Raw genomic sequence first — 14,499 nt, 5'->3', positions numbered from 1 at the left:
TGATGCATCGAAAGCAGCCTGAGACTTTTTCTGCCATGTTTGGATCGCCAAAAGAGTTCCACAAAGACAGACATGAAAGATGTAAGATCTGCCTTAGTGAACATGATCAATGGCAAGTAAAATTGAATATATGCCACAAGGATGGACTGCACTATTCGAAGACGAACGTGCAAAGGCTAGGTTGCCAGTTTCCAATACTCAAGCTTTTTCTGAAGCTTAGCCAAAACCCAATCAGTTTGTTGTCAGCGAGTGAGTTCCCACCCCAAAGGGTAACCAAGATGACGAACAAACTGAGTGGGTGGAATGATATCCCCGGACCATAATAGACTATGCCAGTCTTTGGAATGCAAAGGGAGCAGCTTAGACTTCTGAAAATTAACATGAAGACCAGCTGCCAAACCATAAATAGAAAGGGCCTGCATCAAGGCACCAAGATCATGGGGCGTATTCTTCGGGGTAAAGAAAGAATCATCAGCATAAGCTTGAGCAACCATGCTGCGATTAGCACCAATTCCAAGCCATGAAGTGATACTGTAGCCACAAGATGATCAATATATTGCAGCATAGGATGAGTAGCAATGGCATACAGTAAAGCACTGAGAGGGCATCCTTGGCGGACCAAACAATGAACAGTCCACTCATCAGAGATATCCCCAGAAATAATGCAAGCCGCATTGCTATCTCTATAAAGCTAGTAAATAACCTGCTGCATTTTTTGTCCAAACCCCAACGCATAGTTTGCAAGATGAAATCCCATTGAACTGTGTCAAAGGCTTTATGCTGAAAGGTATAACCTGGAAGCATGGGCTGTAATTCCTTCCAGAGATTAACCAGGCGCAACTGAAGCAAAAAATCAAACCATGCCTATGTTTCAGAAGCCAATATATGAGTGTGGCCTGAGGTGTTGTCACCCGATTGAGGGGCATTATTAAAGTCACCACAAATGAAGACATGTTGTCGCCATGGATAAGTATGCATGGCAGCCCAGATCAAAGCTCTATCACAAGAAGACTGGGGAGCATAAACCGATGCAAATTCAAAAATTTCCCCTTGAACAAGGCATTGAACAATAATCCATCTACCATGGCGATCATTGAGAGCCACAACAGGTTGAAGGTTGTGCTTTACCAAAAAAGCCACACCAGAAAAGGAGTGCTCTCTAGCATAGAAGATATCATAACCAGCAAAATGGCCTTTTTGACCAGCATACATATGCTGATTATGCTCTTGCAAAGCAATTATATCAGGCTGCAATTGCCTCATATACATCTAGACCAGTTTCCATTTGCGACCATCACACATTCCCTGTACATTGAGAGTAACACACTTCAGATTATCAAGCATATTTACAGTTATGGGACAGGTATGTACAGCAACTAACGGGTTGTCTACGTCTGCATTTCCACCTCAATGTCCGGGCCTCTGCCTTGGGATGAAGCATCAGCCTGAGGAGAGGACAAAAGTGCAGCAACTTCTTCTTCAGGAAACAAGGTCCGATTTGCAGTCACAGCAGCCCATGTCAAGCCAACACCAGAGTTTTCAGCAAGTGTTTTCCCATGAGAGGATGCACCACTCCAAGTCCGAGAAGGCAAAGGTCGCCTGGGGGAGATCACTTTGCGAGGAGTTTGCCATCCATCAGTCAAAAATTTTTCCCCCTTCCCCTGAGGTGGAGAGAACAAAGGCACAGGAAAAGAAGCATTACCATGTGAGACAGCCGAGGCTTTGCCTTTGTCTTGAACAGAGAAAAACTGTTTGACCCCTTTGTTTTTTACCACAAAAGAGGCATTTGCATTCTTATTCAAAGGGCTGAACCATTTCAGCTTGCACTGGCATCCGTGGAGCTCGGGAAGGGCATTGTGAAGCCATGTGCCCAAATTGCTTGCATTCAAAGCAAGCACCTGCAAACAGCCCCCACTTGAGCTTGTAAAAGGGACTCCCCATGGAAACATTATTCACAGTAACCGAGTATGAAGCTAGAGTGGGATGATCTGTATCCCACAAAATGCAGAAGCGATTCGAATTTCCATTGGGTCGCAGTGGACATACCACCTTACCGAGGGAAGCTGCAATTTTAGGTAGAAGAGAAGACAAGCATTGAGGAAAATCCACAACTTCTACCCAAACAGGGCAACGATGCCGAATCAATGCCTAATAATCCCGGGTGGCAGACCAGGGCTGAACATGGACCAATCTGCTGGCCATAGAAAAGAGGAGAGTGCTCCAGCAAAACCTGACGGTGCTCCTCATCAGCCATGATGATCTCAAAAAAGCCCCTCGCTGCATAATGAACTTTTTTGACATAAGAACCACCAAGGGTTCGAGTCAACCAATTCCCAACATCTGCTGCAGCAAGCATCCATCCTGGAAAGAAAATTATAATCGCATGCTTTGCATACTCCTTAACTGGATCAAATACATCATCCACTTCCACCATAATGCCAGTGGTGGGAAGTGGATATTTCCAACCTTTACGGGTGTCTTCAAACCCTTCATGCATAACCTCATAAACAAGCTAAGCCTCAGCAGAGTCATGAAGGGAATCATCTAAATCCATCACCTGTTTTTGTTTCTTGTTGGAAACCGACTTGTCTTTGTGAAAGGTTTTCTCATAGGAATAATCCGCCATTCAAGTCAAGGAAAAAACTTGGAAGCAGCAACGCTTTACAAGGAGGAAAGCACATCAGGTACAAAACTGTATGGTTTTTTCCTGGCTGTATGGACAAAATCGTACGGATCTTTGACAGTACGAAAAAAAAAGCTTTTTTTTCCTGACAGGCAAACTGTACGGACTTCCCTGACTATACGGACAAAACTGTAGTGAATTTTCTGACTATACGGACAAAATCGTACGGATTTTTGGCAATACAGAAAAACAATTTCTGGCAGGCAAACTGTACAGACTTTCCTGACTATACGGGCTGTACGGATTTTTCTGACTGTACGGACAAAATCGTACGGAATTTTGACAGTACGAAAAAAAAAATCAGATTTTCTGACAAAGCGCACGGACACAAAATGGACATCAAAAGGAACCTCGAGGGTATCAAACTGAGGGAGAAACAATCAGCTGTGGCGTGGGAGCACGAGGGCTAGTACGGAATCTCACTCTCTCTCCTGATCAACACAATTACACACACACACACACACATATATATATATCAATGTAGTTTTAAAATGTTTAATCTGAGGATTGGAAGTAAAAACAAATACAAACCAAAACTGAGCGCTCATGTACTTCATCAATGATTACATGTGAAACTCCACATAGATCTCTGTCGCTCTGTAAAGTTTTCACAACACAAAAAGCACAATAATTACATGTAGACCCACCCATTGCTCTTACTTCCATTCCCTCTTCTGACATTTCATTGACAAGACAAGAGCATTTCTTGAATTATTGATACCAAATTTAACAAGATATTGTTCTCTCAACATTTACATAAATACTTTAGCGTTGCAAATCCTACTCTTATAGAATTTCATGCCTTTATTCTTATAATTTTGAGAAACATCATTTTTACCCTGAAAATATGATCCATCCTATTGATTAGGAAACCAAAATTAAAGACAAGCAGGTAAGGGCCGCATCCATTCAACAAGTCCTCACTGCAAAACTTTTACCCAATAGGCTATCAATATAAGATAGAAATTTAAAGAAATAGCTAACCTTGCTTGGACCCAAGGGATTATAGCAACCTTTGGGAAGGCAGAACACAGAAAATAGTGGAAAGGTCCCTAGCTAGCAAATAGGCAAGCCGCAAGCGAAAGGAGTGTACTGACATTCAAAGCCACACACACCAATGAAGAAAGGAATTTCTTGGCTCATAAGTCCTTGGTCATGAGAAGTCAAGGAGTCCTTCTAGTACTTCTCCCAGACACCCCAAAGGATGTGATCCAACCCATTCAAATACGTCCAAATGCACAAAACAATCTGCCTCTATGGTCTCTAAGCAGCAAGCACAGAATGCGAAGTTGTCAAGCTCTGATGATCTTCCAAACCATGCACAAGAAAGAAAAAGAAAGAAAGAAAGTTTATTAAAGTCTTCGGAAAGGCCTAGAGCTGTGATATTTCTGTATGGGTAGCTTGTACTCTCAAAAATGAAGGACGCTCTTTGTGCAGAAGGGCATCATGATGCATCTGAAGAGCCATGCCAATACACCCCAAGACAGAAAAACCAATGCGCACAGTGCATGTAAAAAGTCTCAAACTCAATGACTCATGCTCGATGAGTCCAGCACACCGTTTGTTGTCCCAAAAGCAATGTCACTGAGCCCAACATGATAGAAACCAGGAGGAGAGGGAGATCCTACAAGGACGTTTCTTGGCTACTCTACCACAGCAAAAGCATCTCCTGACCTCTTCTACTAATCCATGAAGCCCCTAGGGTGCTAGCTAGGCTGCAAAGAACGAACCTCTGGCCTGGTTGTTATAGCCAGAAAGAAAGAAAGTTTATTAAAGTCTTCGAAAGACTGAGGGATCTCTGAGATTGAAAAAGCAGATACAAGGAACTGAATGGGTGGAGCCACTAAGCAGGCATCTGTGTAGGATCGAATGAAAGAGAGAGAGAGTGCAGGTAGCAAAGAGTCGCTAAGTTAGTCGTCAAGTCAAATCTTAGATAATGAAAAATCTAAGTACAAGGTACTTGTACCTAGACCTAGGACTAAGTGTCCTATGTGGCCTAAAAGGCACTAACACTACAAGTGCCTACATTTATGCCTACAAGGCACATACCATGGCCTATAGCGCATCACTAGAACCACCAGAAGATGGCCTGCAAACCCCCCTCCATGGGATGGGCTGAAGTACTCTGGAAACGTCTCAGAATACTTCAGCCCATCCCATGGAGGGGGGTTTGTAGGCCATCTTCTAGTGGTTCTAGTGATGCCCTATAGGCCATGGTATGTGCCTTGTAGGCATAAATGTAGGCACTTGTAGTGTTAGTGCCTTTTAGGCCACATAGGACATCCCATGGAGGGAGGTTTGTAGGCCATCTTCTGGTGGTTCTAGTGATGCCCTACAGGCCATGGTATGTCCTATGTGGCCTAAAAGGCACTAACACTACAAGTGCCTACATTTATGCCTACAAGGCACATACCATGGCCTATAGGGCATCACTAGAACCACCAGAAGATGGCCTACAAACCCCCCTCCATGGGATGGGCAATTCTGAGACGTTTTCATAGTACTTCAGCCCATCCCATGGAGGGGGGTTTGTAGGCCATCTTCTGGTGGTTCTAGTGATGCCCTATAGGCCATGGTATGTGCCTTGTAGGCATAAATGTAGGCACTTGTAGTGTTAGTGCCTTTTAGGCCACATAGGACATACCATGGCCTGTAGGGCATCACTAGAACCACCAGAAGATGGCCTACATGAAGTAACGATTGAGAGAGAGAGAGAGAGTGTGTGTGTGTGCAGTACAGGACGAGTCGAAAAGATGATAGTCACATAAACTTAGATAGATGGATAAGGTTCCTAAACACAAGTACAAAGTACTTGTATCTAGGCCTAGGACTAAGTGTCCTAGGTGTCACATAGGACTAAGTGTCCTATGTGGCATAGAAGGCACTAACACAATAAGTGCCTACACTTATGCCTACAAGGCACATACCATGGCCTATAGGGCATCACTAGAACCACCAAAGGATGGCCTACAAACCCCCCTCCATGGGATGGGCTGAAGTATTCTGGAAACGTCTCAGAATACCTGGTAGTTTCTGGTCATGGTGGCACATGTTCATCCAAAAGGATATAGCCACCTATGAATGTACAAGGAATGTCAGATCATGTAACAAAGGGAACCAAGTGTAAAGCCTGTCGGAAGACTTCGAACTTGGGACGAGGAAGTGCCTTTGTAAACATATCTGCGATGTTGTCCTCTGTGGGAAGATAGGACAACTCTATGTCGCCTGCTGACAACCACCCCCGAACATAATGATAGTGAACTTCAATATGCTTGGTACGCGCATGAAACACTGGGTTACGCGCAATGGCCAAAGCACTCTGGCTGTCAGTGTAGACAATAGTGGAGGATGTCTGGCAAATACCAAGATCTGTAAGTAACTGTCGAAGCCAAACACACTCTACTGTAGCGGTGAAGGCTGCCCTGTACTCAGCCTCACAACTAGACGTGGCAACTGTTGGTTGCTTCTTGCTGAGCCAAGAAATACATGAATTGCCAAGCAAAAAACAATTGCCAGTATGTGACACTCTGGTGTCGGAACATCCTGCCCAGTCACTATCCGTGTAAGCATGCATGGTAAGTGAACCCTGATCACCATAGAAGAGGGCTAAATCCTGAGTGCCTCTGAGATATCTGAAGACTCTCTTCACTGCCTGCCAATGCTGTGAACTGGGCATGTGCATGAATCTGCTGAGCTGAGATACTGCACACTGCAAGTCAAGTCTGGTGTGACATAAATAAATAAGGCATCCAACAGCCTGCTGATAAAGAGTGATATCACATGGTGGGCTCCCATCATGAGCTGAGAATTTGAAGCCAGGGTCCACTGGAGTAGAGATTGGCTTGCAATCCTCAAATTGAAAACGATCAAGCAGCTGTCCAATATACTTGGACTGAGACATCATGATACCCCCCTCAACATGAGCAAACTGAATGCCCAAATAATAATGGAGCTGTCCCATGTCTGACATGTCAAAAATCTGCTGCTAGTCAGCCTTGAAAGCTGCAATTTGCTGAGTATCTGGACCCGTGAGAAGCATATCATCCACATATAAAATCAGCACTAAAAAATCAGATCCACTCCCACGGAAATAAAGAGTGGGTTCTGTGGGACTATTCTGAAAACCAAGGGATAGTAAGTGTGCATGAATTTTGGCATACCATGCCCTGGGTGCCTGCTTCAAACCATAAAGGGCTTTTCTAAGCCGGCATACCTTATTTTCAGAATTAACAACCTCAAAACCAGGAGGTTGAGTGACATAGACTTCTTCCTGCAGATCCCCATGAAGAAAGGCAGTCTTGATGTCAAGTTGGTGCACTTGCCAATGATGATGGGCTGCAATGGCAATGACACATCTAATGGTAGTAATCCTGGATGTGGGAGCAAATGTCTCCTCAAAGTCAATGCCTTGTTGTTGGGCATACCCTTTTGCAACAAGACGGGCTTTGTATCGATCTATGCTGCCATCAGATTTTCTTTTTAATTTGTAGACCCAACGCGTTCCAATGGCATTCTTGCCAGGTGGAAGATCTACTAATTCCCAAGTGTCATTTTTGGCAATAGATTGTAACTCAGCTTTCATTGCATCCATCCACTCTTTGCTGTCAAAAGCATCTTTATGGCACAAAGGCTCTTCATTGCAAACTGTAGCAAGGAGTGCAAACTCAAGAAAGTGACCATGTTGTCTATTCCCTGATCTTGTCCGGGCGACAAAAGGCTGATCTTGTTTGCTGTCCCTCAATGTATCAAGAAGCCATCTGGGAACTTGCCTTTGCTGTCTATTAACAGCTCTTTCTTCAATGACTGCATCATGAGTAATGGGATCATCTTGTGCCGGAAGAGAAGCCTGCAAATCAGCATGAGGTTGAGGCTGATTATTGTTTTGTGGAGGGCCTGCAGGAGGCGCATGTTGCTGCTCAAAATCCTCTTCTGATGATGGTAGAGGTAACCAAGATTCAAAGGCATCAAACATGTCAATATCTGGCTTTGCTTTGCAGTCCACAAGAGGAGAAGCTGAATGTTCAGCAAAGATCACATCTCTACTGACAATAATCTTCCCAGTATTTGGTTGATATAACCGATACCCTCTGCTCTCCTGGCTGTAACCAATGAATATGCATTTGATTGCCTTGTCATCAAGCTTATGTCTCAACTGAGATGGTACATGAACATACGCAAGAGACCCAAAAACTTTCATGTGTGAAAGTGAAGGCTTCCTGCCTTTCCATGCTTCATAAGGTGTCATAGTCTGTAATGCCCGTGTAGGTGATCTATTCAGCACATAGTTGGCACACATTACTGCATAAAGCCAAAATTTATTGGGCAAAGACTTGGCCTTGAGCATGCATCTGGCCATCTCCATTGTGGACCTATTTTTCCTTTTGGAAACAGGATTCTGCTGAGGAGTGTAAGGAGTAGTGCATGAGTGAATAATGCCCCGTGAGGAAAGAAATGCATCAAACTCCTTTGACATATACTCACCCCCCCTATCTGTGTTGAGGGTGACAAGCTTGCAGCCTGATTCATTCTCAACCATATTCGGCCATCTCTGAAAGCATAAGAAAACTTCAGATTTGGCCTTTAAAGGATACACCCAGCAATATCTTGTGAAATCATCAATGAGAGTCATGAAATACTTGTATCCTCCAATGGCATTTGTCCTCATTGGGCCATAGACATCACTATGTACTAGCTGCAATTTCCTTTGTGAGAGTTTTGGACAATTCTTTTGGAAAGGAAATCGATGCATCTTACCCAAAAGACAACCCTCACACACATGTTTAGAAACTGTGTGAGTCTGAGGTACATCATTAGCCATCTGGTGTGAATGCAGCTTTGCAAGAGCTCTATAATTGAGATGGCCCATTCTCTCATGCCACAGATGAGTTTCAGCAAGCTGTGAATCTGAAATAGCCAATGCTTCAGTATAAAGTGCAGCTGCATCATGATCAAGGTGATAAAGTCCTTTTCGCAAAGTGCCAGTGAGAACTATGGCATTGTCATCACGAAGATCATATACTAAGCATCTGTAGCCATCAAAAATGACTCTGAAACCTGAAGTAGCAATTGCTGAAATTGAGATCAAGTTGACTTCAATTCCAGGCACAAAAAGAACATTTGTCAGAGTGACAGGATGACTGGAAATGGATGTGAGCTGCACATCTCCAACTCCTTTTACAGCATATGAAGCATTGTTGGCACATGTAACAGTCCCCCCTCGAGGTGCATCAGCTAAAGAATGAAACAACTGTCTGCAAGATGTGACATGCTTGGAAGCACCACTATCAAAGTACCAGGACTGAGCATCATTAGAAGTAAAAAGTGCATCAGCTTTGGAGGGATCAAATGAGCAATGGACAGCCCACGCCCAATCATCGTGAAGAGCATGTGCATGTGAAGCATCTGCTGGCTCATGGGATTCAATGGCATGTGAGGCATTAGCTGTCAATCCTGCTTTCTTTTTCTCTGAAGGAATGCGCTTCCTGCATTCTGAAATGTCATGTCCAGGCTTGCGATAATAGTTGCATCTTTTCTTCTTTCCCTTATCTGCTGTATTTTTAGATGCATGAGAGGAATTGCAGCTGCTATGCGTAGAGGAATTGCAGCTGCTGTGTGCAGATTTTGGCCTGCCCATAGGCTTGGGAGCCTTGCCTCTTCCTGTTTGCTGTGAAGCAAATGCATGATCAGGAATAATGGCTTGTTTGTTAGCTCTCTTTGCTCTTCCTGCAAAAGCAAAGTAACAAGCTGATCAAAAGAATAGTGGTCTGGATTACCCATGGCCACTAATCGAAGGGTTGTAGCAAACCCTTGATATGTATCTGGTAGTCCATTCAATGTAGTACTGACAAGCTGTGAATTTGGCACCACTTCATCAATGTTGGCAAGCTGTTCCATGAGGTCTTTGACCTTTGTCAAATATGCATCCATTGACTCACCTTCATTCATATTCACTTCCCGTAATTGCCTTCTCAAATATGCAACACGTGCTTCATTGCGAATCTGATATAGAGAAGCCAATTTATCCCAAGCATCCTTTGCTGTCCTGCAAGAACGGATGTGTGGAATAATGATTCTCTTGCATGATAAAGCAATGCATGAATGTGCATTTGCATCTCTTGCATCCCATCTAGACTGTTCTTGAGTTGGAAGAGCAACAGCAGGAGTGCTAGAGGAAGAGGCATCAGGAGAAGTACCACCTGCAGAAGGTGCAGCAGTAGAAATAATAACTGAAGGATTGGCTGGCCTCAGATCAGCCCCAGAAACAATATTCCACAAATGCTTTGCAACAAGAATATGTTTCATGAGATAAGATCACATCGGATAGTTGGTGCCATCCAACTTATCATCTTCACGAAGGACTCCAAATAAATCTTGATTGTTCCCAGCCATAGCAAATGTGATAACTTGTAAAAGACCTGAAAACCCAAAAGCCTCAAGGCTATCACTGCAATAAGCTGGCAGTCCAAAAATGACAGCAAATATCTGCAAATTTCTGACCCAAATCAAAGGGCAAATGCAGATCTGACTCAAATGTGACTGTGACAGGCAATGTTCACTGCAAAAACAGCAAATTTGGCAAAAGCCCCAAATTTATTGAGGGCAAATAAGCCAAAAAGAGGGCACATTCAGAAAAGCCCCAAATCTTGCTGAAATTTCGCAAATGTGACCCAAAGTTTGCAAATCTGACACAATGTCCTGCAAATATAACTGAATGTCCTGCAATCTGACCCAATGTACTGCAATCTAAACAAGAAATTGCAGAACAAATCCCAAAACTCCAATTTCTTGCAAGAAATTGCAATTAAAAGAGGTGAAAGGAAATGAAAACCCCAAATTTTCCATGTCCTGCAATAGCCCCAATTTTTTTTTTTTTTAATGTTCTGCAAAAGCCCCAAATCTGCAAATGTCTGTAGATGACTGCAGTGAGACCAAGGACCTGTTTCCAGCCAATGCTAAAAAAGGTACTGTACGGAATACCAGATGAAGCTGTACGGAATACCCAGATGAAGCTGTACGGGAAGCTGGTACGAACTGCTGATGACTGAAGGTACGGTGAAAGTACCTTGTACTCCTACGCAAGTACAATCGTACGGCGTAGCCCCAAATCTGCAAATGTCTTGTACTCCTACGCAGGTACAATCGTACGGCGTATGTACCTTGTACAGCGAAGGTACAAAATGGCGTACGGTACAGAAGTACTATGAATGCACCGTACGTACGGCGAACTGCAGGTACGGGTGTATGGCGGATGTACGACACAAAGTACGGAGTACAGTACGGCGCCGACGGGTGTACGGCGTCCTTCAACGCAGATGTACGGCGACGATGCAGATCTGCTAACGTAAGGAATGCACAACGCATGAACTGTACGGAAGGTACGACTGTACGACGCCTACTGTACGGAAGGTACGAACTGTACGACGCCTGCTTGTCGACCAGCAAGGGAGAAAAAACTCCAATGAGCAATGGAGGCTCAGGGCTGAGGAGATCTGGAAGGCTAGAGCAAAACCTGCTCTGATACCACTGAAGTAACGATTGAGAGAGAGAGAGAGAGTGTGTGTGTGTGCAGTATAGGACGAGTCGAAGATGATAGTCACGTAAACTTAGATAGATGGATAAGGTTCCTAAACACAAGTACAAAATACTTGTATCTAGGCCTACGACTAAGTGTCCTAGGTGTCACATAGGATTAAGTGTCCTATGTGGCATAGAAGGCACTAACACAATAAGTGCCTACACTTATGCCTACAAGGCACATACCATGGCCTATAGGGCATCACTAGAACCACCAAAGGATGGCCTACACTACAAACCCCCCTCCATGGGATGGGCTGAAGTACTCTGGAAACGTCTCAGAATACCTGGTATTTTCTGGTCATGGTGGCACATGTTCATCCAAAAGGATATAGCCACCTATGAATGTACAAGGGATGTCAGATCATGTAACAAAGGGAACCAAGTGTAAAGCCTATCAGAAGACTTCAAACTTGGGACAAGGAAGTGCCTTTGTATACATATCTGCTATGTTGTCCTCTGAGGGAAGATAGGACAACTCTATGTCTCCTGCTGACAACCGCTCCCGAACATAATGATAGTGAACTTCAATATGCTTGGTACGCGCATGAAACACTGGGTTACGCGCAATAGCCAAAGCACTCTGGCTGTCAGTCTAGACAAAAGTGGAGGATTTCTGGCAAATACCAAGATCTGTAAGTAATTGTTGAAGCCAAACACACTCTACTGTAGTGGTGAAAGCTGCCTTGTACTCAGCCTCACAGCTAGACGTGGCAACTGTTGGTTGCTTCTTGCTGAGCCAAGAGATACATGAATTACCAAGCAAAAAACAGTTGCCAGTATGTGACACTCTGGTGTCGGAACATCCTGCCCAGTCACTATGCATGTAAGCATGCATGATAAGTGAACCCTGATCACCATAGAAGAGGGCTAAATCCTCAGTGCCTCTGAGATACCTGAAGACTCTCCTCACTGCCTGCCAATGCTGTGAACTGGGCATGTGCATGAATCTGCTGAGCTGAGATACTGCATACTGCAAGTCAGGTCTGGTGTGACATAAATAAATAAGGCATCCAACAGCCTGCTGATGAAGAGTGATATCGCATGGTGGGCTCCCATCATGAGCTGAGCATTTGAAGCCAGGCTCCACTGGAGTAGAGATTGGCTTCCAATCCTCAAACTGAAAACGATCAAGGAGCTGTCCAATATACTTGGACTGAGACATCATGATACCCCCCTCAACATGAGCAAACTGAATGCCCAAATAATAATGGAGCCGTCCCATGTCTGACATGTAAAAAATCTGCTGCAAATCAGCCTTGAAAGCTGCAATTTGCTGAGTATCTGGGCCCATGATGAGCATATCATCCACATATAAAATCAGCACTAAAAAATCAGATCCACTCCCACGGACATAAAGAGTGGGTTCTGTGAGACTATTCTGAAAACCAAGGGATAGTAAGTGTGCATGAAGTTTGGCATATCATGCCCTAGGTGCCTGCTTCAAACCATAAAGGGCTTTTCTAAGCCGGCATACCTTATTTTTAGAATTAACAACCTCAAAGCCAGGAGGTTGTGTGACATAGGCTTCTTCCTGCAGATCCCCATGAAGAAAAGCAGTCTTGATGTCAAGTTGGTGCACTTGCCAATGATGATGGGCTGCAATGGCAATGACACATCTAATGGTAGTAATCCTGGATGTGGGAGCAAATGTCTCCTCAAAGTCAATGCCTTGTTGTTGGGCATACCCTTTTGCAACAAGACGAGCTTTGTATCAATCTATGCTGCCATCATATTTCCTTTTTAATTTGTAGACCCACTGCGTTTCAATGGCATGCTTGCCGGGAGGGAGATCTACTAATTCCCATGTGTCATTTTTGGCAATAGATTGTAACTCAGCTCTCATTGCATCCATCCACTCTTTGCTGTCAAAAGCATCTTTATGGCACAGAGGCTCTTCATTGCAAGCTGTAGCAAGGAGTGCAAACTCAAGAAAGTGACGATGTTGTCTATTCCCTGATCTTGTCCGGGCAGCAAAAGGCTGATCTTGTTTGCTGTCCCTCAATGTATCAAGAAGCCATCTGGGAACTTGCCTTTGCTGTCTATTGACAGCTCTTTCTTCAATGACTGCATCATGAGTAGTGGGATCATTTTGTGCCAGAAGAGAAACCTGCAAATCAGCATGAGGTTGTGGCTGATTATTGCTTAGTGGAGGGCCTGCAAGAGGCTCATGTTGCTGGTCAAAATTCTCTTCTGATGATGGCAGAGGTAACCAAGATTCAAAGGCATCAAACATGTCAACATCTGGCTTTGCTTTGCAGTCCACAAGAGGAGAAGCTGAATGTTCAGCAAAGATCACATCTCTACTGACAATAATCTTCCCAGTATTTGGTTGATATAACCGATACCCTCTGCTCTCCTGGCTCTAACCAATAAATATGCATTTGATTGCTTTGTCATCAAGCTTATGTCTCAGCTGAGATGGTACATGAACATATGCAAGAGACCCAAAAACTCTCATGTGTGAAAGTGAAGGTTTCCTGCCTTTCCATGCTTCATAAGGTGTAATAGTCTTCAATGCCCGTGTAGGTGATCTATTCAGCACATAGTTGGCACACATTACTGCATAAAGCTAAAATTTATTGGGCAAAGACTTGGCCTTAAGCATGCATCTGGCCATCTCCATTGTGGACTTGTTTTTCCTTTCAGAAACAGGATTCTACTGAGGAGTGTACGGAGTAGTGCATGAGTGAATAATGCCCCATGAAGACAGAAATGCATCAAACTCCTTTGACATATACTCACCCCCCCTATCTGTGTTGAGGGTGACAAGCTTGCTTCCTGATTCATTCTCAACCATATTTGGCCATCTCTGAAAGCATAAGAAAACTTCAGATTTGGCCTTTAAAGGATATATCCAGCAATATCTTGTGAAATCATCAATGAGAGTCATGAAATACTTATACCCCCCAATGGCATTTGTCCTCATTGGGCCACACACATCACTGTGTACTAGCTGCAATTTCCTTTGTGAGAGTTTTGGACAATTCTTTTGAAAAGGAAATGGATGCATCTTACCCAAAGGACAACCCTCACACACATGTTTGGAAACTGTGTGAGTCTGACGTACATCATTTGCCATCTGCTGTGAATGTAGCTTTGCAAGAGCTCTATAATTGAGATGGCCCATTCTCTCATGCCAAAGATGAGTTTCAGCAAGCTTTGAATCTGAAATAGCCAATGCTTCAATAGAAAGTGCAGCTGAATGATGATCAAGCTGATAAAGCCCTTTTTGCAAAGTG

The 14,499-nt window shown here is 43.9% G+C and overlaps 1 protein-coding gene across 1 annotated transcript in view; it reads right to left on the bottom strand.

The window, feature by feature from the left end:
• Nucleotides 1-14,499, bottom strand: part of LOC147902304 (RNA helicase family protein) — a 236,498-nt gene that overhangs the window by 148,231 nt on the left and 73,768 nt on the right. The window contains exon 16 of the mRNA XM_087373377.1: nt 3,215-3,280. Within this exon, the coding sequence (XP_087229503.1) occupies nt 3,215-3,280 (66 nt within the window). The remainder of the gene's footprint in view (nt 1-3,214; nt 3,281-14,499) is intronic.

The sequence above is a fragment of the Dipteris shenzhenensis genome, chromosome 4, assembly GCF_047967505.1.
Source record: "Dipteris shenzhenensis isolate YYH24624 ecotype China chromosome 4, Dip_SZ_1.0, whole genome shotgun sequence".
NCBI classification, from domain to species: domain Eukaryota; kingdom Viridiplantae; phylum Streptophyta; class Polypodiopsida; order Gleicheniales; family Dipteridaceae; genus Dipteris; species Dipteris shenzhenensis.
This window is presented reverse-complemented; position numbering and strand designations above follow the sequence as displayed.